The sequence below is a fragment of the Crinia signifera genome, chromosome 9 (assembly GCF_055691185.1).
Source record: "Crinia signifera chromosome 9, ASM5569118v1, whole genome shotgun sequence".
In the NCBI taxonomy this organism is placed as follows: domain Eukaryota; kingdom Metazoa; phylum Chordata; class Amphibia; order Anura; family Myobatrachidae; genus Crinia; species Crinia signifera.
The window spans coordinates 31,606,575-31,632,851 of record NC_139225.1 but is presented as its reverse complement, the minus strand read 5'-3'; the positions used below and the strand labels follow the sequence as shown (position 1 = coordinate 31,632,851).

At 47.9% G+C, this 26,277-nt stretch overlaps 1 protein-coding gene across 1 annotated transcript in view; it reads right to left on the bottom strand.

Annotated features, from left to right (window-relative positions):
* Positions 1 to 3,665: 3,665 nt before the first annotated feature.
* The window catches only part of BGN (biglycan), a 72,999-nt gene continuing 50,387 nt past the window's right edge, over positions 3,666 to 26,277 (bottom strand). The window contains exons 3-8 of the mRNA XM_083158699.1: positions 25,920 to 26,032; positions 21,645 to 21,858; positions 20,406 to 20,516; positions 15,878 to 15,971; positions 7,508 to 7,646; positions 3,666 to 4,335 (exon numbers count right to left, since the gene is read on the bottom strand). Of these exons, the coding sequence (XP_083014825.1) occupies positions 4,138 to 4,335; positions 7,508 to 7,646; positions 15,878 to 15,971; positions 20,406 to 20,516; positions 21,645 to 21,858; positions 25,920 to 26,032 (869 nt within the window). The 3' untranslated portion in view covers positions 3,666 to 4,137. The remainder of the gene's footprint in view (positions 4,336 to 7,507; positions 7,647 to 15,877; positions 15,972 to 20,405; positions 20,517 to 21,644; positions 21,859 to 25,919; positions 26,033 to 26,277) is intronic.

Here is a 26,277-nt window from a genome sequence, read left to right as displayed (position 1 = left end):
GTGCTTAGAAAGTGCAGTACTGGTTCTACAGTATTATGTTTGTGCATTTATTATGGTACTAGGTGATTCATCGCGCCCTACGGGCGCTCTTCACACCGTCGTAAGGGGCTACGCCCCCTTAATTTGTGAACATTTGTATATGAGAAAGATGGTTAGAATTGTATGAAAGATGCCTGTATTGCAACTTGAGTTATAGGTGAAATGTGTTAAATAGAGAGCATATGATTTGGAAGGGGGTGTGTATTGTTTTGTTTAATTAAAAAGCAGTTACATAGTAAGATGTACATTGATAGTGTGGATGGTACAGTGACATTTGTGGGTGTGTGTGTGTGCAATAGTATAGTAGGATGTTTTTGAGTCAGCGGCTCCCCACTGACGGAGGTCACAACACAGGAAAACAGGATGGGTAGTGATAGGGGTGTGTGGGCATAAGGGGGACTAAAGAGGAGGGTGGGAGACACAGTGCAGCTTCTGCCAGTGGGTGAGGGTCCAACGTGGCAGTACAGGAGTACAGGACGGTGGCCCTGAGTCAGTGTCTCCTCCTACTGGGTGCGAGTTAGGGTGCATGAGAGCAGGAGGCTGGGCTATGAGGCATGATAGGGGTATGTGGGCAACACAGCGTCAGCGACTCCCCAGTTATGGTTCAGGAGAGCAGGAAGCTGGGTAGTGATAGGGGTGTGTGGGCATACGGGGGACTAAAGAGGGGAGCAGGGGTGCCGTGAATTGTGGGAGGGGCGTGGGGGTGCCGTGAATCGAGGGAGGGGGCAGAATTGCGGGAGGGGAGCGCAGGTGTCGGTGAATCTCGGGAGGGGGCGGGGGTCGCGCAAGGGGGTTGCAAATTGCGGGAGGGGGGGTCGCGGGGGGTGCCGTGAATTGCGGGAGGAGGGGTCGTGGGATTTGGGGGGTGGGTGCTGCAAATCGCGGGAGGGGGGGCACGGGGGGTTGCAGCGAATTGCAGGAGGGGGGGTCGCGGGGGCAGGAGGTTGCCGCGAATCGCAGGAGGGAGGGTGCGGCGGGTTGCCGCGAATCGCGGGAGGGGTGGGTTGCGGGGGTTGCCGAAAATCGCGGGAGGGGGGGTCACAGGGTGGGGTGGTGCCGTGAATCACGGGAGGGGGTGGTCGCAGGGGGGGTGCCGTGAATCGCGGGAGGGGTCACGGGGGGCGCCGCGAATCGCCACAAGAAAAAATCAACACAGAAAGGTCAACACATGTAAATGTTGACATAAGTGTTGCATTTAATTGGTGTCTATGTCGACACATGAGAATGAATATGAGAACAATAATATAATAGATTGGCCCTTAAGAGTGAAATCAAATCAAATCAACCATCTTTTTCATTTGTATCCTTAATTTAGCAAAATAAGTTGATTCACAAATCATTGAACTGAATTATGTCCGTTTGGGGGGGATGTACCAAGCACTTTGAAAGTATTTCCATCAAATCGTGGCATTGATATTTCTAACCATCGGGTTCTGATATCCATATTTCCCAACATTACAGTGGGACAGTCCCTTTATTTGGAGACTGATCCGCTGCCCCAACCATGGCTGGCAATGTCCCACAGGCGGGGGGGATGCAGTTGGGGGGAGAGGGATATCAGCGGTGATCGATGAAGAGATTTCCAAATCTTTGTCAAGGCCTGTCTCTGGATTGCACTACATCCATAGTTATACCATGTGGCTGCATTGAGTAGATGCACATGTATTTATTTGGTGGACTCCCTAACACTTAAAGACTTTTCCGGATGGTCTTCCTTATTGTTATAGAGGGTCTATGACATCATCCACTTGCTTCTGACCTGTTGTCCCAGTATAACCTAAGTGTGATCCTTTTTTAGAAATATTATCATTAAAGTTTTTTATTCAAATATCCATTATTGATTGTTTGGAATTTCAAGACAAAGATACCTAGATGTGATTGAAACATCCTTGTGAATTGTGAGTTATCAGTACGCTTATTTAAAAGAAACCTTTACATGAGTGCACCCCTGTTTTTTTGAGTGAGTGAAAAAGGTACGTTTGAAAAAAACTCTCCATACACCCCGTGCATTTTGGTGAAGGCTATCAAAGATACCTTTATGAGCGTTTAACACACACTCTTTATTGTGAGTGTCGTACGTCCCGTTCAAGTACTATCTATCTTCTTTTCAAAAAGTATAAAGTAATCCTACACATTAAATTCTTCTCTTTTTTTCACATACCATTATCTGGTGAGAATTGGAGAAGAAGGACGAATTGCTACAGACAACGCTCTGGATATATCCTAAAAATGTATCTGTAGACTGTGAAAGCGCCACTGTACTCTAACGATGCCGCCTGCAATCAGCAGCAAAGATATAGTGCTACGGATTGTTTAAGGAGGGCCCCAAATAGGTATCTTGGTATCTAGAGCCCCATGAGGTCTAAACCCGCCTATGACGCAGTATCAAACTCTCTGCAATATGAAGCCAATTCACGCGCATGACTAAAGTTTTCCAAATTCACGTGTTTAGAAATAAAACATATATCTGTAAGACATAGAGGGCAATATTTTAATATTTTATATTTGATTGTAAAAAATAAAAAAAAAAGATAATACAAATTCCTAAAGTTGTCCGAAAGTATCCACTGCTGATGCTATTACTGTGTTATACAAAAAAAAAAACATTTATCCATCAACACTGTTTTTGTACGCAAGACAAAACAAACCAACACATTTTTGATACTGTAGCTGGTGATGACAAAAACAGGTACATAAAATATTTTAAGCGTTTTACATTTTTAATCCCAAATCTTTTTTTTTTTTTTGCGAGCGACCTGCTTTTGGTGCAATATTTTTTTATTTCCTCTAGGTGGTAGTGTTGCTTCACTGGTCCATCCTGGAAGCAATTTAAAAAGGCATGCAATTAAAATCATTTTGCATGCTGTTTTTAATGCTGTTTGCATGATCCTGCATGAATTAGGGATAACTAAAGTGCTGTGCCATTATTGCAGGCGTCTTAATCCCTTTACTGCCAGAAGGGCGCTGCAAACTGGCAATGGAGGACTTAAATGCTCTGCACTGCACCGCGGCTGGAGTTTAACTCTTCCGCGGCTGAGCGCGCCCGCTGCGCTTTGCCCTGCAAAGCGTGGGGGGGGGGGGGGGGGAGTGTTTGTGACGTATGCGAGCATTAAAGTAATTAATAAAATGGAAAAAATGAAGCGAGAAGTTTCTGTGGGGTGGTAAATTTTATTCTAAAGTGTCAAGTAATTTACCAAAGACCCCACACTGGTCCCATGATCTGTTAGAAGGAATGTGTGTGCTCATTACAAAACAAAAGTGTCATTTTTCAATAGAAAAGGTACTGTACATGATATGCAATGACAATGTGCGCTGCACTGGATGCAAGCTGTTTATAAATCACCAATGCATTGCAGCCTGACTATACACAGACGGCACTTAGAGGGTAATTCAGGCCTGCTCGCTAGGATACGTATACTCGCTGCCTACCGAGCATGTACTGTAAATGCCACCCCGCCAAACGCCTGCCCCCCGTCGTCCGAATCAGATGTGCATGCACAGAGGAGAAAACATTCAATGTTTACTCAACATCGAATGATTTTTACTCTGTTCATAAAGAAAAGTACTTTTTAATAGAGATGCGCAGGCTCTGATTTACTCTGATTTCAAAGCAGGATCTTATTGGCTATCCCAAATCACATGACAGTTGTTGACAGTTGATAGCCAATAAGATCTTGATTTGAAATCAGAGTAAATCAGAGCCTGCGCATCTCTACTTTTTAATAGACGCTTCCTGACCAATTTAGAGCAGGCACTGACGTCATGACGCTCCAGACAGGCAGGGCCGCGCCTGCGTTTGCAGGTGTCCGCCCAGCATTTCCATTGGCTAATAAGCTCACCAGTAAGGCAGGGTTACAGAATTGTGGCTATAAAGGTTTAGTGCAGCTTTTGCCTACCTGAAATTCGGCAGAACAGAAAAGTTACCTAAAGCGTGGGATTTAGTTAAATTTTCTTGTGGCGCGTCATTGGCTTTGTGTTTATTATATATTTTTTTCTTTATTTTATTGTTTGTACTCTTTGTTGGATTCTTCTGTTCTCCTCGTTACATCCTCTCTCATACATGACTTCCTTTGGTACTTTGGTTAATCTTTCCCCAAATTACTTCCTGTAGTTTCCAAACTGGATGGCCAAGCGGTCAGTGACGCAGCGGAAGGTGGCGGGCTGCACCTCCCAGTAAGGAACCGGGTTACTGAAGAGGCTGATTCCGTTGTAGTAAGCGCGCTTCACGCCAAATCCCACTGGGCAGAAGTCATTGACTCCGATCTGGGTGATGTTGTTGGCGTGTAAGTAGATGACCTAGTCAAAAAACAAAACAATAATGACAAAAGGCAAACTTTTTTTCAGGCTCGACACTAAACAAATTCCAAATAATCCTCTGATCCGCCACACCGATGGAAGCCGCAAACTACTGTATAGATGCGCATATGATGCCTCGATGATCGTCCGTCTGTCGGCAGATTTCGGAAAGGTAGCTTGTAAAAATTATCCAGATTCTGCAATCCCTGCCGGGATTGGGGGATCGGGATTTTTACACATTTAGGGCCAGATGCACTAAGATTTAAAAGTGATAAAATAGAGATTGATAAACAGCCAGCCAATCAGCTCATACCTGACATTTTTCAAACACAGCCTGTGACATGGCAGGTAGGAGCTGATTGGCTGGCTGTTTATCACTCTCCATTTTATCACTTTTGAAGCTTAGAGAATCTGGCCTTTAATGTGCTCGATCCCCCCATTTTCCCAAATTCACTGCAGATGTTTAGGCCCCTTAAGTAGTACCATTGTCCTGCCGAATAGGGTCCCGATTCAGAACTGCTCCCTAGACAGCGTGTATTCACTGACGTCCCGACAGTCATGACCCTGGCCCGTTCTGGCCCCGCTCGCCTGTTTATCGGCAGGCGGGATTCAATGTCCCACCTGCCGATCGGCAAAAAGGGGGCGTGGCAGCATATACAATTGCGAGATACGGCTGTGACTTCGACAATCCACGGCTGTTCTCGGCAAAACGGGCCCGACAACTTTTAAACTCAGGTCTGTTCTGCCAAAAAAACTCTTTAATGCTGTCAGTAAAGACAGCACTGATTAGGTCCCGCCACCATTTCCCCCGTCGGAAAGAGCAGCGGGGGATTGAATACCCCCAAAGTCCCTTTGTTTCCTTGTTTTGTTTATAATGTTTCAGTTTTTGTTCTCTGCTTGTTGGGGCCTTTTGGACCCATCTTAACAAATTATATTATTATAGATGGGAGTCCCCATATGAACATCCCATCTGAAATAGCACTGCCATCTTAGTAAACATCCCCCACAGTGCCTAGATAGACAGTCAATAGGTTGACCCCAAAGGTCAACATGCAATAGTTCGGCAGGGTCAAAAGGTCAACATGGGAAAATTTGAAAGGGTCAAAAGGTCGACCGGGTCAAAAAGAGTTTTCAAATTTTCTGAGTGTCAATGTCGACAACTGTCGGCATGGCCCCCCATTAGTGTAAAGGCATACATTATATACTCCCTCTATGCCAACATGGCTGGTGAAGTAAGAACAAGCCGGTTTAAAAATATCATGAAAAACAAATGATTTGAAGATTGTAAGCTTGCGAGCAGGGCCCTCCTACCTCTATGTCAACCCAGTTTGTTTTATCACTGTTTCCAACTGGAAAGTGCAACGGAATATGCTGCGCTATATAAGAAATTGTAAATAAATAATAAATGTCAACCTTGACCCGTGTCTACCTTTTTCATGTCGATATTTTACCATTATCGACCTTTTGACCCTGTTGACCTTTTGACCCTTTGAGGTAGCCTTATTGACTGTCTATTTAAACACTGCAGATCTATCAACCGGAGCTGATAACTACAAGAATCCGTGTACAGCCTATAGAATGAGGCCTTAGTGCGCGCCCATCCCCATATCTGTGATGTGAAGGCCGTTACCTCAGATCCATCGCCGCACCAGCCTCCCCTGTGGTACAAACTCAATGCTCACATTTGTGACCTTTGCTAATTGCAAAGCACGGTGTTAAGACCGAGCTGTAAAATATGTGGTTTGCAATCTGCAGCTTCATGTGCGACCGGTAAATGCCAGCTCCCCGGCTCCCACCAACTTAGAGGTAAAGTTCAGCTTCATTTAAAAGTGTCAAATATATCTTGTGGGTGCAGCCCGTGGCTGCTCGCACATAAGCACCGGGGAGAAATCTGTGTTTTTCTATAACAAACCTGTCCACGCCGTTAAGGACATTTCCAGTTTCTTCTCCTGGACACTGAATTTATTTTCTCCTTCCATAAAATGTTATTGTTGTTGCCACGATTAGTAGACAGCTATTTGTTTATGCTTGTTATATTATTATTGTTAGTATTGCGCAGTGTTAACATTTGCAAGATCGACCTGCGCAGATGTTATTGGGTCCTACTTGTCCCCCTAAGAGAACATCCGGTGTGATGTTATTGCATTAGAATGCATTATGCTTGCAGCAGTGGCGTAACTATAGTCCCGCAGCCCCCGCGGTGGCGGGGTGGCGCTAAGAAGGTGGGAGGACGGGGGGGGGGGGAGTCTGCGGGACTATAGTTCCCACCGTCGCTTCTGCCCCCCCGAAAAGTTAACACCCTCCTTACCCCATTGCCGTCGCCGCCTCTAACCCCGACACGCAGATATGTCGGGTCCCCGGCTCTCCCGGCTACAGCTGCTAATAAGTGACACTCGGAAAATGACTGCCCCAATACAGCAGACATTATGGTTGCTAGAGGAGGCCACCGCCTCCCTCTAGCATCCTCAAAAACTGTCTGCATTATGGGGGCAGCCATTTTCCGAGTGTCACTTTTTATTAGGAGCCGGGGACCCAATAGATCTGCGTGTCTGGCGGCAAAGGGGTAAGGAGGGTGATAACTTTTCTGGGGTGAGGGGGTTAACTTTGTTTTTGGGGGGGTGGGGGCTCCCAAAATTCCCGGCAGGGGGGCGCTTTAAATGTAGTTACGCCACTGTTTTGCAGACACTCCCTTGCTTTAATGGGTAAGCTTGAATCTTCAGTGACGGTCCCTAGGACCATAGGGAATGCTGGGAAGTGGGTGTAAGTTCAGTGCAAAGTGTGTTTGGAGCCTCTGAGTCCCAATGATTGGAATTACAAGATTATGAACATAACATCCGGGAGGCTCCTGAAAATCGGGTGGCACTCCTGACCCTGCAGAAAAGTGAGCAAATCTCCTGCTTTCCATACAAGTTGTTCTCAATACCAAGGACCCCTCCCCATTCCTGCTCCCAGAGGAGGGGCAGCAAAATTGGTTAGTATGAATTTGGGTGCAAGCCCCAGGGGGCAATATATCTATCCTTGGAGATAGGTGAAGTGGAGAAGTCACTCAAAGCAACAAATCTGCCCCTAACTGTCACTTATCTAGCACAGTCTTTGAAATTACTTTTAAATGCTGATGAGTTGCATTTGTTTTTGTTTTGTTTTTAAAGAGAAATGTATGTTGTATACTCACTTGTAGGAATTTCAGGTCGGGCAGCCCTGCGGGGACCTTGGAGAGCTTGTTATTGTCCAGATGGAGCTCTCGCAGAATAGGGAGGGTGGAGAGACTTCCGTTCTCGACGTTTCTGATGGAATTGGACCCAAGTCCTAGCCTGAAATATAACAGACGCAGTCATCAGATTACAAGTACTGTGGTATGGAATTAGGGTTGGAACGAAACACCAGTGGTTGGGATCTGGTAAATTTACTAAGCTGGGAGTTTTATTGCAGATGGGATGTAGCTATGGACAATCAATCAGATTCTATTATCTTCTACAATGTGCTAAATAAATAAGTACAATTCGATTGTTGCTATGGGCAACATCCCATCTTCAGTAGACCTTCCATCTTAGTAAATGTGCCCCTCAGAATCGCAACAGCATAATCACAGCACTCAGGATGCCACAGAGTCCGGTATTTCAACTGTAACAGTAAATCAAAGCAATTCCTCCTGCAGACTAGTCGTAACTGCCCCCTCGTGCCCGCCTAACCCTAATGCCAACCCCACACAGCCTAGCCATAACCCTCCACCTAGTGGAGGGTGGGGTTTTCTGTTCTTGAGAGAGATGTTCCTTGCCCTATGTTCAGTGTGTCTTTGTTGTGATGAACAAAAATGAAAGCAGCGCTCTCAATGAATAATATGGTCAAGTGAATCAATTAATAAACATTTGTAATAAACAATTTAAAAATATATTTTAAAAATATATCAAATAAAGATTGAAGATATAAGCATGTGCAATCAAATATTTGGACACAATGGTATTGATAACCTGCACTGATCCAGAATAACAGTCTCAAACGAATGGAGTCCCAATGGTGTGTATTTCCGGGGCATCGCTGAAGGGATCGGTCCTGAGTTGGATGTTAGGACCAATCTTAAACCTCACGATTGGCACGACTGGCATCTCCCGATTGGTGGGGGTCTCAAAACATCTGGTGAATGGGACCAGGTGGTCAGATGAATAAGAAGGTGGAGCAATGGGGCAAGTGGCAGATCGTAATCCAATGTTGTGGAGAATTATTCTGGGTCAGTGCAGGTTATCAAAACCATTGTGTCCAAATATTTGATTGCACACGCTTATATCTTCTATCTTTATTTGATACTAACTGACCCTCCCGGCGTTGCCTGGGAAAACCTTGGGGTTTTTTTATTTCCAAAATTGCTGAAAAATGTCATTTTACAGTATGCTGTGCCAAGACCTAAGATTGTAATTTGTTATAGATTCCACCATATTGTTAGAATGTGTTTGCATTGATACTCAATGACAGCAATGAAATCAGGTGTGTTGTTGCTTGAAACACAACGCTCCTGAGTTGATAACTTGTATAACACATACATGAATTCCACATACACTCCTGAGATTTAGCACCTATGACATACCCTCCAACATCTGAGGTCAGAAATCGGTACAAAATCAGAAAGGGATGTGGCCACTGGAAAGGAGGCATGACCATACCTCCATTTCTATACTTTCAATGGTACAGTTTCTAGGGTATGTGTTAGGATCCGCCTCCAGCGGATCTGTGTTATGCGCAGATTCACATATTCTGTGTGTAGTTTCATGTTCTCCCTGGGTTTATCTCAGCCTGTGTGTGTGTGTTTACTCGCTAGTGGCATCCAGTGGTCAGCCTGGGCCATTGCAGGTTACTTTCAGTACTGTGTGTTCTGGACTCAGGTGTCTTGATTAGGCTCCTAGCCTGCAGTGCACACCTTTAGGCAATGTGTAATCAGCACCACATTGTGCTCACTATATAAACCCTCTGGTTATTCAGGCCCATGCCGGTTATAGCTTTTGTACCTCAGGGTCTCTAGTGTTCCTGGTTCCCAGTCTCCGTTATTCCTGGTTCCTGTTCCCAGTCATCCTGCATCCTGTCGTTGTTTCCCAGCTGTGTCCTCCGTTCAGTCTCCTGTCCTCCCGGTGTCCGTGTGTCGTCCTTTATCCGTCTCCCGGTCCCTGCAGCTCCTGTTGGTCTGTGTGGGATCCCTTCTCCAGCGTGGTGCTTCCTTCGGCTGGTTCCCTGCCTTGTCCGCAGCATCTCAGCTCCAGCTAAGTTGACTAATCATTTGCTTATTGTGTCAGCGTATAGTGTATTGTTACACCTGTTAAGCATTAGCACAGCGGGTTCCTGTTTAGAGTGCTATCCACTGGCACCCCTCTCCGCAGGGCAGGGTGGTCCTCGCCTCTTTGTTTGTTAGATAGGTTTCCCCTTGTTCATCACTGGCCTTGGCGTGTGTGTTGTCCTTAACATAAGACCAGGTGGCATTGAGGTGGAAGCCTGACTAACGGGCTCCCACGAACGCGGCTATTATTGGTGAAGCCTAGCACCCCGCACACACACGTCAACTCCATCTGAGTACAACGGAGGTAGGGCAGGCGAGGTTACTCCACTCCTAACATGATAACCGGCCATAACAGATAATTCTGGAGCTGAGTTCTGCCCTCTCAGTCCTGCAGTTTTCCTGTCTTGTCACAGTATCTGTTTTGTCACTGTCCTTGTCGAGCCACTTTTTGTCGTGTCATTGTTTGTTGTGTCTGGTCTGTAACCTTGCACGGCTATATCATGCAGGCCATGCAAGAAACTTTAGCGGCTCTAAATTTGGCATTTTCTGCCTTTAAACCTGGGCAGTTAGAGGTTTTGCAGCAGTCCTTACTGCAGTTGCAAAAACTCCTCACAGAAATTTTTCTGATCCTCCCAGAGGTCACAGGGGTTCATTCAGCCCCTAATGGGACCCTGCCTAAGGAGGTATTAGGCAGCAAGTCCTCAGACCCAGAGGTTCAGGTAATGCATAGAAGTGTTCTACGGCCGAAGCTCCCATCGGAGGAGCGTCAGCGGCGTAGAGACTTTAATCTATGCTTATACTGTGGAGATTCAGGCCACTTTGTGCAAACTTGCGTTTTGCGCAACTCCAGTGGTGGCAACAGGGTGTTACCTCTGGCCAAGTCGGGGCAGGTTGTCAGATCTATGCCTGCCTACACTGTGGCAGAGGAGCGCTCTACTGAGTCTCCCAGCAAAAGCGCTCTGATTAATACGGTTGGTCCAAGTGCTGGGAGTCCCCATTTTGGGTTTAATAATCAGCAGAGGAGGTGCTCCCCGCATGATGGGATTTCTGTTCATATTAAGTCAGAGTTGCAAACCCTTAAAGGGAAAACCCAGGTGATTGACTCAGATATCGGGGGCCCGCCGAGTCAGTCAGATGCCGGGGGCCCGCCGAGTCAGTCAGATGCCGGGGGCCCGCCGAGTCAGTCAGATGCCGGGGGCCCGCCGAGTCAGTCAGATGCCGGGGGCCCGCCGAGTCAGTCAGATGCCGGGGGCCCGCCGAGCAAGTCTGACGCCGGGGGCCCGCCGAGTTGGTCTGACGCCGGGGGCCCGCCGAGTTGGTCTGACGCCGGGGGCCCGCCGAGTTGGTCTGACGCCGGGGGCCCGCCGAGTTGGTCTGACGCCGGGGGCCCGCCGAGTTGGTCTGACGCCGGGGGCCCGCCGAGTTGGTCTGACGCCGGGGGCCCGCCGAGCAGGTCTGATGCCGGGGGCCCGGTGAGCCGGTCTGATGCCGGGGGCCCGGAGAGCCGGTCTGACGCCGGGGGCCCGCCGAGCCGGTCAGATGCCGGGGGCCCGGAGGCCGCAGCCCCGAGTGGGGGCCCGGAGGCCGCAGCCCCGAGTGGGGGCCCGGAGGCCGCAGCCCCGAGTGGGGGCCCGAAGCCTCAGTTTGCAGCCCCAAGTGGGGGCCCGAAGCCTCAGTTTGTAGCCCCAAGTGGGGGCCCACAGTCACAGTTTGTAGCCCCAAGTGGGGGCCCGAAGCCTCAGTTTGTAGCCCCAAGTGGGGGCCCGAAGCCACAGTTTGTAGCCCCAAGTGGGGGCCCGAAGCCACAGTTTGTAGCCCCGAGGGAGGGCCCGGAGGCCGCAGCCCCGAGTGGGGGCCCGGAGGCCGCAGCCCCGAGTGAGGGCCCGGAGGCCGCAGCCCTGAGTGGGGGCCCGGAGGCCGCAGCCCCGAGTGGGGGCCCGGAGGCCGCAGCCCCAGAAGGGGTTCAAGTTGGTGTTGCCCCAGAAGGGGTTCAAGTTGGTGTTGCCCCAGAAGGGGTTCAAGTTGGTGTTGCCCCAGAAGGGGTTCAAGTTGGTGTTGCCCCAGAAGGGGTTCAAGTTGGTGTCGCCCCAGAAGGGGTTCAAGCCGGTGTCGCCCCAGAGGGGGTTCAAGCCGGTGTCGCCCCAGAGGGGGTTCAAGCCGGTGTCGCCCCAGAGGGGGTTCAAGCCTGTGTCGCCCCAGAGGGGGTTCAAGCCTGTGTCGCCCCAGAGGGGGTTCAAGCCTGTGTCGCCCCAGATGGGGACTCTGTCCATCTAGTCCCTAAGAGGGATTCTGATTGTCCTGTCTCTGAGCAGAGTTCCAGCCATGTCGGTAACATGGAGGGACCATCTGTTGGTCTTTTTGTTGCTGCCCAGCCAGAGTTTCACTATAGTGCTGCCCACTTAGAAGTACGTCACAGTGGTGATCAGCCAGAGACTCATTATAGTGCTGCCCAACCAGAAAGACCATCAGACTTGGAAGAGGTCATAACCTCTAAGGGGGTCCCTAAAGTCTCAGCCTCAAGGGCCATAATTCCAGCTATACAGACCAGTCAGTTAGCTGATAATGAACTTACTGTTGATTCTTTGAACGATATCTCTACATCTCTAGTCTTTGATGGGGACTTAGCCCAATTTGTTGCACTCGCGAACCACTATGTCTCCATTATGGAGTCCAGACCATTTTTAGGTATCACTTCTGATAATATTGTGTCCTATATGATCTACTCCTTCAGAGGGAAGCCTTCCAAATGGGCGTTCGAATTGATTAATTCTGAAGATCCCCTTCTTAAGGATTTCCGGGCATTTAGTGATGCTGTAGTGAAAAAATTTGGTCCCAATAAAAGTGGTTCAGATGCCTCTGGGCCGACCATCTTGTCTGCAGAGACTCCATGTTTAGGAGAGTCAATACAAAGGGCCCAGCCCATAGCTATTGCCTTGACTGCAAGATGTGCTTTTCTATCTTCCTTTCAGAGCCATTCAAAGAGAAGGAAAAAGAAGAATAAGCACTGACCTTTTGCTTTGTCCTGTTTGTCATATCTGTTTGTCTGGTTTTGTTGTGTCCGTAGGCCACCTTTGAGAGGGGGGCACTGTTACAAGCTGCAGTCACAGCTTGTTTCTGTTTGTTGGTTGATACCCCCATTCCAGGGTTTGGTATTCTCCATGTAGTGGAGAACCTGGTATTGGGGTCCCTTGACCCCTCTTCAAGGGGGGGGTACTGTTAGGATCCGCCTCCAGCGGATCTGTGTTATGCGCAGATTCACATATTCTGTGTGTAGTTTCATGTTCTCCCTGGGTTTATCTCAGCCTGTGTGTGTGTGTTTACTCGCTAGTGGCATCCAGTGGTCAGCCTGGGCCATTGCAGGTTACTTTCAGTACTGTGTGTTCTGGACTCAGGTGTCTTGATTAGGCTCCTAGCCTGCAGTGCACACCTTTAGGCAATGTGTAATCAGCACCACATTGTGCTCACTATATAAACCCTCTGGTTATTCAGGCCCATGCCGGTTATAGCTTTTGTACCTCAGGGTCTCTAGTGTTCCTGGTTCCCAGTCTCCGTTATTCCTGGTTCCTGTTCCCAGTCATCCTGCATCCTGTCGTTGTTTCCCAGCTGTGTCCTCCGTTCAGTCTCCTGTCCTCCCGGTGTCCGTGTGTCGTCCTTTATCCGTCTCCCGGTCCCTGCAGCTTCTGTTGGTCTGTGTGGGATCCCTTCTCCAGCGTGGTGCTTCCTTCGGCTGGTTCCCTGCCTTGTCCGCAGCATCTCAGCTCCAGCTAAGTTGACTAATCATTTGCTTATTGTGTCAGCGTATAGTGTATTGTTACACCTGTTAAGCATTAGCACAGCGGGTTCCTGTTTAGAGTGCTATCCACTGGCACCCCTCTCCGCAGGGCAGGGTGGTCCTCGCCTCTTTGTTTGTTAGATAGGTTTCCCCTTGTTCATCACTGGCCTTGGCGTGTGTGTTGTCCTTAACATAAGACCAGGTGGCATCGAGGTGGAAGCCTGACTAACGGGCTCCCACGAACGCGGCTATTATTGGTGAAGCCTAGCACCCCGCACACACACGTCAACTCCATCTGAGTACAACGGAGGTAGGGCAGGCGAGGTTACTCCACTCCTAACAGTATGTAATTACAGGCGCTGAGTGCGTGGAGACCGGGGTGGGCGTTACTTACCGCGCCATAATTAATAAAAAATTCAGTGCTCCCTGCCACTGCCGCTCTCCCCACCGATCCTGCCTGCAGCAGTCTCTGAGGTCTGGAGATCTGTAAAGCACATGCACCGGCAGTCTCTTCCAAACAGTGGGGCAGCCCCTGAGTGTGGGAGCAGGTCCACGGGCCTGGCCACATGACGTCATGACGCGAGGCTCGCTACCTGGACTGCAGTGCACCACTGGGAACGGGTGCAATGGGTCAAATTCTTCCCTACACCCGCCGGGCCAATCCACTGATCCAGCTATCGCTATCATCAATGGTTGTATTGATAAGGTTTGGAGTGTAAGAAGTTGAAGAATAAGACTGAGATAAAGATTTGCCATGTTAACGTGTACAATTTACTCAATAAATCGTGAAAATAAATATAAGGGTACTTATGTAGTATCTGGGCGCCCGATTTAGAAATCGGATCGGGCACATCGCATCGCATCGCATGTGACCAAATCGGATGCGATGCGATGGACCCGATTTTTCCATAGGATTCAATGTTAAAATTGTCTGAGCCCGAAGCGTGGCGAGCGAAGCGAGCCCCGCGAGGGGACGGTATTCTGTGTCCCCTCGCGGGGCTCGCTACGCTCGCCACGCTTCGGGCTCGGTGGCTCGCTGTGCTCGCCACAGGTTTATATCCAACTCCATGCCCACTTGGATAGTAGGGGTATGAAAAGGACCCCTTTTTCCCATTGAATTCCATGTTAAAATGGACTCAGTCCATTTTAACATTGAATCCTATGGAAAAATCGGGTCATCGCATCGCATCGCATGCAATATGGTCGTATGCGATATCGCATCGCATCGCATCTGATTGTATGCCTTAACTTAAGGCATACAATCAAAAAATCGGGCGCCCAGATACTACATAAGTACCAATATAAGTGTACATAGAAGTACAATCAAGAAATAAAAGTAGGATTAAAAAATAAGTTCTGATTCAAACTGATAATTGTTTGGATGGGGGTGGGTTACGAAACAAATCTATGGGTGGGGGGGTATGGATATTGTGGGCATAATTGGTGTTTGGTACACCTACAGGGGGTCCTCAATTGATGGGATTTTCACTACAGTGTCACCATAGAGGGATTCCCAATTGGGGTCCAGGTGGTCTTTTAGGGACCCTTTACAATCTCGTAGGTCTCTTCTCCTTGAGCCTATGGTCTCTTTTAATGATAGTCAATCACTGAGGGAGACCGTAGGCTCCAGGAGAAGAGACCAACAGGATTGTAAAGGGGTCACTAAAAGACCACCTGAACCCCAATTGGAAATCCCCCTACAGTGACACTGTAGTGAAAATTTCTCACCAAATGGAGAACCCCTGTAGGTGTACCAAACACCAATTATGCCACCAATATCCATACCCCCTCCACCTAGATATTTGTTTCGCAACCCACCCCCATCCAAACAATTATCAGTTTGAATCAGAATTTACTTTTTAATCCTACTTTCATTTCTTGTACACATATTTTTTTCACGATTTATTGAGTAAATTGTACACTATAACGTGACAAATCTTCATCTCAGTCTTATTCTTCAACTTCTTACACTCACAACATTCAAACAAATACATGCAGCGCTCATGCCCATCGACCAAACATTATTTATGAACCAAAAGGGTCTGGGAAACCCTTAAGGCAGAGCAGTGCCTAACATCCAACTGACTAACAGGGTGAGTGCAGTGTACCCACTTTGTATTGATCAATGAAGATCATCAATGAAGGCAAATTAAAACTTGGTGTTTTTTAAATTTCTAAGTGAAATTTCCCAAAAACGGTTTCGAGGTGCACACCACCGGGTCCAGAGGTATCTTGTTGCTAAATTTGGTGACTCTGAGTGGTGTGTCCGCAATGCAACAGACACGCACGCACGCACACTCTTCAACTTATTATGTAGATATTTTTAAAATATATATTTTAATTGTTTATTATTCATTGAGAGCGCTGCTTTAATTTTTTGTTCTTCTCTTTTCCTATCGAGGGACTGACCATCCCTTACAAAAGAAGCAGCCTTAAGTAAGCGCTTCCTTAATAAGCGCTCCATATTAACCGTGGTTATATATTTTTTTGTTGTGATGCCTGTGACTCACCTGTATAAATTGGGATACTGGCTAAAGTCTCCCATTTCAATCGCCTGGATCTTGTTGTGATCAAGGTGGAGCTCGTTTAGACTGCTTGGGAGACCTGACAAGAGAAATGCATTAACTTGGGGGAGAAAAAAACACTCCTTATGCCAAACACGTTACATAATGTTATATCCTGGAAGGGTCTAGGGGACACATTTATCATTTAATATATGTGGCTAATTACCCGAAAACATCCACTTTTGGCGCGCTATCTGCAAATATTAGGCATCCCCCAAATGTATCTTGGAGGCACAACAGCAGGAAGGTTTATATGGGGGATACAATGCTGCCTGATGTATCAATATTGGGAAGCATCCTATCAGGTCCCGGGGCTACCTATGCATACCTCCCAACAGGACCCATTCCAGGAGGGACACAATGTTCTGTTTCTGGACTTCCTTCTTAATATTTGATTGCCATCACCTGCTTTAACCCCTTACCGACGCAGCATGTTTTTGCCTTCCTGACAGAGCCCTTTTTTTCAAATCTGACAGGTATCACTTAAGTGGGGATAACTTTTTTTTGCAGGTTCATTGATCAGAAAGGGGCTTCACCACAGGTGATGGTAATTATTAATTAAGAGGGAAGTCCAGGAATGGAGAGGGTCATGTTGGGAGGTATGCCTATGGGCTACTTACTGTATCGCTGGCGAATCTGATTGGTTGCTATGGTGGCAACACCCCATTTTCAATAGCACTCGCATCTTGGTATATATAAAAAAGAAAACAGTGTACAATCCGGAGAGTGTCTGTCCGGGTGGGTGGTCCGTCTGGTGTGGGAACATTGACACGGGAAGGCAGATATTACAGCATCCTTGTATGGTCCGGGGACCCTTAATGGAAGGGACCAAATGGGGAGGATGTAATCTCTCCTTCCTCATTTCCCCAGTGACGGCTGTCACATGCACCTGCCGGATGGTTTACCCCTGGATAGGCAGCCACCCTCCCTTGGGCGAGACACTACAAGGTTTGGAATGGCAGAGTTTGATGAATGGGGCCTGTCCGGTCCAGTGTTCAGGATCTGTCATAGCAATAAGTATTCCACAATAAGCAGACAGACAGAATCAGTTGCCTGTGGTAATAAGGTGATAAGCGTCTGGTGTATCTCGGATAATACTAAGGAGAGAAGAAGGCAGGAGGACCCTGCTTGTGTGGGTGTTTTGAAAGAAGGAGGGATTACCACCTCATCTCTTTAATTCCGGACACATATTAATTACACAGGTTCTGTGGCTGGCTGACTTCAAGACTCCATTTCACCTGGTTTTAAACTGCCACAGGCAGTGTCGGACTGGGGCACGAAGGGCCCACCAGGGAAATGCACTCACAGGGGCCCACCAAGGGGGCGTGGTCTTTTTGAAGGGGTGTGGCTATCTGACCAGAGAGGAGTGGCTATACACTATAGAATTTTGGGCCAATTTCATCCGATTTCTGCACTTTGGGCCGAGAATCGGGCAAAATTGGCCCAAAATCATAGGTGTGTGACATTTGATCCATAAATCCCCCACGTTGATAATAAAGCACATAGGTCCCATAGATAATACAGCAAATACCACCCCCCCCCCAGATATTACAACACATAGGTCCTCCACACACAGATAATAGTACAGCACGTATGTCCCCCCACATATAATACAGCACATAGGTCCTCCACACACAGATAATAGTACAGCATGTAGGTCCCCACACATAATACAGCACATAGGTCCCCCACTCAGATAATAGTACAGCACATGGGGCGCACCCCCCCCCCCCCAATAGGTGAATGTAGAAATATGGTAATGGCTGTTCCCAAATCCAAACTCTCAAGCAAGGGTGACCTTTGCGCGGCGTAGCCGTGCGGCAAAAATGGGGCGTGGCCTCATAGGACGGAGGCGTGGCATTACAAAATTGTGCGTGGTATTACACTTTAGACCACAACGTAATGCCCATTGGGGGAGGGAATTGCTCGTTGCCAAGGTGGGGAGGAAATTGCTAATTGCCAAGGAGGATGTCATACTACTGGATGCACCTAAAGAAATGACAGCCGGGCAGAGAGCCGGCTGTTTAGTCTAATGAATTGCTTGTTGCCAAGGGGGATGTCTCACGCTGCTGGACTCACCTAATTGAAATAAATGACAGCCGGGCAGAGAGCGCTGTGCGCTGCCCGGCTGTAGTCTAAGCAGTAACATCGATATTTTCAGTTCTCGCACTGAGGTCTGGCAGCCAATCAGGAGCAGCTACCAATATCACCAATGCCGCTCCTGATTGGCTGCCGGCGGTCCAGAGGGAAAACTGAAAATATCGATGCCACTGCTTAGACTACAGCTGGGCAGCGCACAGCGCTCTCTGCCCGGCTGTCATTTATTTCAATTAGGTGGGTTCAGCGGCGTGAGACATCCTCCTTGGCAACAAAGCAATTCCTTATGGTGTGTACACACGGGGGCGATATGGATTCCGATGTTCCCGATTTAGTGAACATCGGAAGCCATATCGCATGTTGATTGGTGGCTTTTTAGGGCTAATGAGCCTGATGCGCTGCCGATGTGCGCTCCCAAGTGAGCACAAATCTGCAGCGATATAGTGAGGGCAGGCAGATCTGCACTATATAGTCCAGGGCTGGGCAATTGCGGCCCTCCAGATGTTGTGGAACTACACATCCCAGCATGCCTTGCATCTGTTTCAGCATGGCCAGATAGCAAAACTAATGCAAAGCATCCTGGGATGTGTAGTTCCTCAACATCTGGAGGGCCGCAATTGCCCAGCCCTGATATAGTCTAAATTGTGCCCCTGCCGCATGCCGTGCGATGCGAGTCCGGATACCAGCTGATCGTATCGGGACTCACATAGCACGGCATATCTGCCGTCTGTACACACCTTAAGACTAGGTGGTCCGGTGCACCCCTTAGATTCGCCTTTGCCCTCCCATATAATACATTACATAGGTCCCCCACTCAGATAATAGTACAGCACATAGGCCCCCAATAAAATACATTCCATAGGTCCCCCCACTCAGATAATAGTACAGCACATAGGTCCCCCCATATAGTACATTACATAGGTCCCCCCACTCAGACAATAGTACAGCACATAGGCCCCAATAAAATACATTACATAGGTCCCCCCACTCAGATAATAGTACAGCACATAGCCCCCCCATATAGTACATTACATAGGTCCCCCACTCAGATAATAGTACAGCACATAGGCCCCACATATAGTACATTACATAGGTCCCCACATATAGTACATTACATAGGTCACCCCCACTCAAATAGTACAGCACATAGGCCCCCCCATATAGTACATTACATAGGTCTCCCCACTCAGATAATAGTACAGCACATAGGCCCCCCCATATAGTACATTACATAGGTCTCCCCACTCAGATAATAGTACAGCACATAGGCCCCCACATATAGTACATTACATAGGTCACCCCCCACTCAAATAGTACAGCACATAGGCCCCCCCATATAGTACATTACATAGGTCCCCCCACTCAGATAATAGTACAGCACATAGGCGGCTAATATAAAATAAAATAAAACCCAAGCCAAAGAATTAAGAAAAAACCAACACACCTACAATATTGTCAAAATATCAGCAGACAGATCAGATGGTAAAAAGCAGCCAGCCAGTGACTGCCATTCACGCACGCTTACCTGAAGCTGAAGCCTAGGTCACACGGTGCTATCCGTCCAGGCAGGCAGTGCGGGCAGGAGCCTGGTATAGGGCATCCAGGACCAGATTCCAGAGGACTCCAGCAGAGCGCGGGAAGGGTGTGACACAGCACCAGTTACAACTTCCCCCCCCCAGACAGTAAAGCGCGGGCAGGTCCTGGAAGGATCACCTGACATGACAGTCGTCATGTGCGTCGTGTCAGGTGACGTCAGCCCGCCCCACAGCCGCGGCCGCCTGAAATGACGCCAGCCCAGCACAGCAGCGGCCGGCAGCTATCAATCAGACAGCCAGCAGCGCCAGCGTGAGTCTCTCACGTAATTGCCGTCCCACCCGCATCCACCGCCGGGGTCAGTCATCCGCAGCGGATGACACTGACTACCCGGCGGCAACATTGTCAGGTAGCAGCCACAGCAGGCCCCTCCCCCTTTAAAAGTGGGAGGAGTTTAGAGTGCATGGGGCCCACCGGGGAATCTCCCGGTTCCCCGCCAGGCCAGTCCGAGCCTGGCCACAGAACCTGTGTAATGAATATGTGTCCGGAATTAAAGGGATGAGGTGGTCACCCTAGTGGTCAGAGGCGTTGAGTAGTGGGGGAATACTGAGGTAGAGGGTATTTTAACCAATAAAGAATGGAACCAGTGAGATCCTAAAGATCCACACTTGATTTGATGCCAGTGTAATCCTTGCCCTTCGGTATTATAGAGGCTGAAAATTAGCCGTCCAGCAAGTATAACAACCTTCTCTAAGGGTTCTATGAGATTTTGAGCCTGTTCCCCTCCTGCTAGGAATAATTGAACAGATTGCAAGACTTGAAAAACAGAGGTATAACTGGTTACCTTTAGGGATGCCCGTCAGTTTAGCTTCTGAGATTCGCAGGTAATTCAATTTCAAACCGTCGAATGCTCCAGAATCAATCCCGCCATTCTGTAAAGGGTTTCCCCCCAATTCTGTAGTGAAGGTAACAAATTACATTTTATCAAATTGAGAGTTAATCCCCCCCCCCCCCTCCAAAGCTTTAGTGAAAACCTCTGGCGTACCTATCTCTGGCTATTACAGGAGCGGAGGGAGGGTAAGAGGACTGTGAGAGGGACGGGTGTGGTATGGCACTCCGACAGTCAGGATCCCGTCTGACAGGGTCTCTTCTCCCCAATAGTGGGAGAACAGAACTTGTGGCGAGCGCAGTGAGCCCGCAAGGGGCATCTGAGCGCTCGCCCCGCTGTTGGGGTACCAGCAGTCAGGATTCCGATGTCGGTATCCCGACTGTACTAGCGTCTCCACAGCTTTAATGCACCCTTAAAGCTTACCTTTTTATGAAAGCGTCCCGGCCCTCTTGATATTTTCCTCTACCCCTTATCCATATAACATTCCCAGTTCACCCTTTAACTATTATTATGCTCTCTCCCTTAGTATGACAGCTGTTATGGGCAGTGCCCAAAACCTCTTTGTTGCTCCCCACAGTTGCTGACTTTTCAGCTGCCCAACCAGGAAGCGGTAGCAGGATTTACATAGTGGGGGGAGCCATAACACATTAAAGTAGGCCATGTTTTTTTGGGATGTGATGTTATGCTTACATCACGATGATGCCATTCAGAACAAATCACCTCAACCACCACCGACTTCACTCGGGAACTCTGGTAGACCTACCCATTCCTCCCAACTTTGCAGCAAGGTAAAGAGGAACATATACACGAGCTGCAGGAGCTCACCCCAAAATAAGAGGGATGGCTTCTTGGTCAGGGGGCACATGGCCTATGATCTTCGCACTCCCACAAGGCCACACCCCCATTTTTCTGCTGTGGGGGCATGACAAGCATTCGGAGAGAGGCTGGCCACGCCCTCTGTCCCCCTGCCTCCGGAAATTGACACTGTGTGCATAATAATAATAGTAATAATAATAATACTAGACAGGTAACATAAAAATGATTATATGTGCTTCTTTTTCCACGAGAAGACAACAATTAATGTGCATCTCTTATCATTCAGTTATAAAAATATATATATTATACGCCCTGTGAGTAACGCAGATTTGTTGGTGAGTAGCTATGTATACGGTCACAACATACAGATAGGCTTACCGATACAGTTCATGTTTTTGAGTCCATTGAAGACATCCTTCGGAATCTTCTTGATATTGTTTTCATGAATGCGGAGTTCCACCAAGGACTTGGGCAAGCTCTTCGGGATCTCTTCCAGGCTGTTTTTGGAGATGTACAACTTCTGCAGCTTTTGCAGTGGTTCAAAAGCCTTCTCGTTAACTTTGGAGATTTTGTTGTTTACTAAAACCAGGGCCTGAATTAATTGAAAACAGATGAAGTAATTTAATTATATTGTGGCCTTTTGTTTGTTTATCATTACTGTATGTCATGCTGACATAAACCTTCAGTAATGTTCAAACACTAACCTATTGTGTGGGAGTTGGAATAGTCTTTAGAGGGTGATTGGCCCTTTCCCGAGAAAACAATACTACACTACCACTGCATGCACCAATACTATTCTAACACTGCCTGCAACACTACTACACTAACACTGCCTGCAACACTACTACACTAGCACTGCCTGCTACTCTACTACACTAACACTGCCTGCTACACTACTACACTAACACTGCCTGCTACACTACTACACTAACACTGCCTGCTACACTACTACACTAACACTGCCTGCAGCACTAATACACTAACACTGCCTGCAGCACTACTACACTAACACTGCCTGCAACACTACTTCACTAACACTGCCTGCAGCACTACTACACTAACACTGCCTGCAGCACTACTACACTAACACTGCCTGCAGCACTACTACACTAACACTGCCTGCAGCACTACTACACTAACACTGCATGCATCAATACTACACTAACACTGCTGCTACACTACTACACTAACACTGCATGCACCAATACTACACTAACACTACCAGCAACACTACTACACTAACACTCCCTACAACACTACTGCACTAACACTGCCTGCAGCACTAATACACTAACACTGCCTGATACTCTACTACACTAACACTGCCTGCTACTCTACTACACTAACACTGCCTGCAGCACTACTACACGAACACTGTCTGCAGCACTATTACACTAACACTGCCTGCAACACTACTCCACTAACACTGTCTGCAACAACACTACACTAATACTGCCTGCTACACTACTACACTAATGCTGCCTACTACACTACTACAATGACACTGCCTGCTACACTACTACACTGACACTGCCTGCTACACTACTACACTAACACTGCATGCAACACTACACCAATAACACTGCCTGCAACACTACTACTCTAAAACTGCCTGCAGCACTACTACACTAACACTGGCTGCAGTACTACTACACTAACACTACCTGCAGCACTACCACACTAACACTGCCTGCAACACTACTACACTAACACTGCCTGCAGCACTAATACACTAACACTGCCTGCAGCACTACTACATTATCACTGCCTGCAACACTACTACACTAACACTGCCTGCAACACTACTACACTAATACTGCCTGCTACTCTACTACACTAACACTGCCTGCTACACTAATACACTAACACTGCCTGATACACTACTTAACTAACACTGCCTGCTACTCTACTACATGAACACTGCCTGCAGCACTACTACACAAACACTGCCTGCAGCACTACTACACAACCACTGCCTGCAGCACTACTCCACTAACACTGCCTGTAGCACTAATACACTAACACTGCCTGCACCAACACTACACTAACACTGCCTGCAGCACTACTACACTAACACTGCCTGCAGCACTACTGCACTAACACTGCCTGCAGCACTAATACACTAACACTGCCTGATACACTACTACACTAACACTGCCTGCTACTCTACTACAGGAACACTGCCTGCAGCACTACTACACGAACACTGTCTGCAGCACTATTACACTAACACTGCCTGCAACACTACTCCACTAACACTGCCTGCAACAACACTACACTAATACTGCCTGCTACACTACTACACTAATGCTGCCTACTACACTACTACACTGACACTGCCTGCTACACTACTACACTGACACTGCCTGCTACACTACTACACTAACACTGCATGCAACACTACACCAATAACACTGCCTGCAACACTACTACTCTAAAACTGCCTGCAGCACTACTACACTAACACTACCTGCAGCGCTACCACACTAACACTGCCTGCAACACTACTACACTAACACTGCCTGCAGCACTACTACATTATCACTGCCTGCAACACTACTACACTAACACTGCCTGCAACACTACTACACTAACACTGCCTGCAACACTACTACACTAACACTGCCTGCTACTCTACTACACTAACACTGCCTGCTACACTACTACACTAACACTGCCTGCTACACTACTCAACTAACACTGCCTGCTACTCTACTACATGAACACTGCCTGCAGCACTACTACACAAACACTGCCTGCAGCACTAATACACTACCACTGCCTGCAGCACTAATACACTACCACTGCCTGCAGCACTACTCCACTAACACTGCCTGCACCAACACTACACTAACACTGCCTGCAGCACTACTACACTAACACTGCCTGCAGCACTACTACACTAACACTGCATGCATCAATACTACACTAACACTGCCTGCTACACTACTACACTAACACTGCTTGCGGCACTACTACACTAACACTGCATGTACCAATACTACACTAACACTGCCTGCTACACTACTACACTAGCACTCCCTACAACACTACTGCACTAACACTGCCTGCAGCACTACTACACGAACACTGTCTGCACCACTATTACACTAACACTGCCTGCAACACTACTACACTAACACTGCCTGCACCAACACTACACTAATACTGTCTGCTACACTATTACACTAATGCTGCCTACTACACTGACACTGCCTGCTACACTACTACACTGACACTGCCTGCTACAGTACTACACTAACACTGCATGCAACACTACACCACTAACACTGCCTGCAGCACTACTACACTAACACTGGCTGCAGCACTACTACACTAAAACTACCTGCAGCACTACTACACTAAAACTACCTGCAGCACTACTACACTAACACTGCCTGCAACACTACTACACTAACACTGCCTGCAGCACTATTACACTAACACTGCCTGCAGCACTATTACACTAACACTGCCTGCAGCACTACTACACTATCACTGCCTGCACCCATAGTACTACAATAACACTGCCTGCTACACTAACACTGCCTGCAACACAACTACACTAACACTGCCTGCACCAACACTACACTAATACCGCCTGCTACACTACTACACTAATGCTGCCTACTACACTACTACTCTGACACTGCCTGCTACACTACTACACTGACACTGCCTGCAACACTACACCACTAACACTACTACACTAACATTGCCTGCAGCACTACTACACTAACACTGGCTGCAACACTACTACACTAACACTGCCTGCAGCACTACTACACTAACACTGCCTGGACCAATACTACACTAACACTGCCTACAACACTACTCCACTAATGCTGCCTACTATACTACTACACTGACGCTGCCTGCTACACTACTACACTAACACTGCCTGCAACACTACTACACTAACACTGCCTGCAACACTACTACACCAACACTGCCTGCAACACTACTACACCAACACTGCCTGCAGCACTACTACACCAACACTGCCTGCAACACTTCTACACCAACACTGCCTGCAACACTACTACACTAACACTGCCTGCAGCACTACTACACTAACACTACCTGCAGCACTACTACACTAACACTGCCTGCAGCACTACTATGCTAACACTGCCTGCAACACTACTACTCTAACACTGCCTGCACCAATACTACACTAACACTGCCTGCTACACTACTCCACTAATACTGCCTACTGCACTACTCCACTAATACTGCCTACTGCACTACTACACTGAGGCTGCCGTCTACACTACTACACTAACACTGCCTTCTACATTACTACACCAACACTGCCAGCAACACTACTACAGCAACACTGCCTGAAGCACTACTATACCAACACTGCCTGCAACACTACTAAACCAACACTGCCTGCAACACTACTACACCAACACTGCTGGAGGGCGCGATGAATCACCTAGTATGATAAATAAACTACAATTACAGACCAATAAATGGTAAATGCCCTCGAATGGCTTCACCTTGTAAAAGGTGTGAAGTTACTGTAATGCCTCTAATAGCAAGCCATCAGTGTAAGCCAGAAGTAGCACAATGACGTTAGGCATTCGGCAATGTGTTGGAACGTGAGCTTCTACTACAGTATATAAAGTAAATGTAAGCGTTTCTCACATATAGGCTGGTCAGTCCCTTAAAGTCGTCCTTTTTTATTTCCATAATTTTGTTGTTCTGTAGGTCCAGGAGGGTGGTGTCCTTGGGAATGTTCTTGGGGACACTTATCAGACCTAAAACACAAACAAGTGCTGCTTAAGCCACTGCAGAATTAAAGACCGCGGCTTCCACGTCTATGCATACACTTTGAGCCTGATTCAGACCTGTTTTCTAGGCTGCATATGTTCGCAGCCTAGAGAACAGGTAAACACCAGCCGAACATCCCCCCCCCCACCGCAGAAATCCCCTCTCAAACATGCAAACGGATGTGTACGTGAACACCCCCCTCACATGCGGCTGCACCAGTGAAAAATCATGA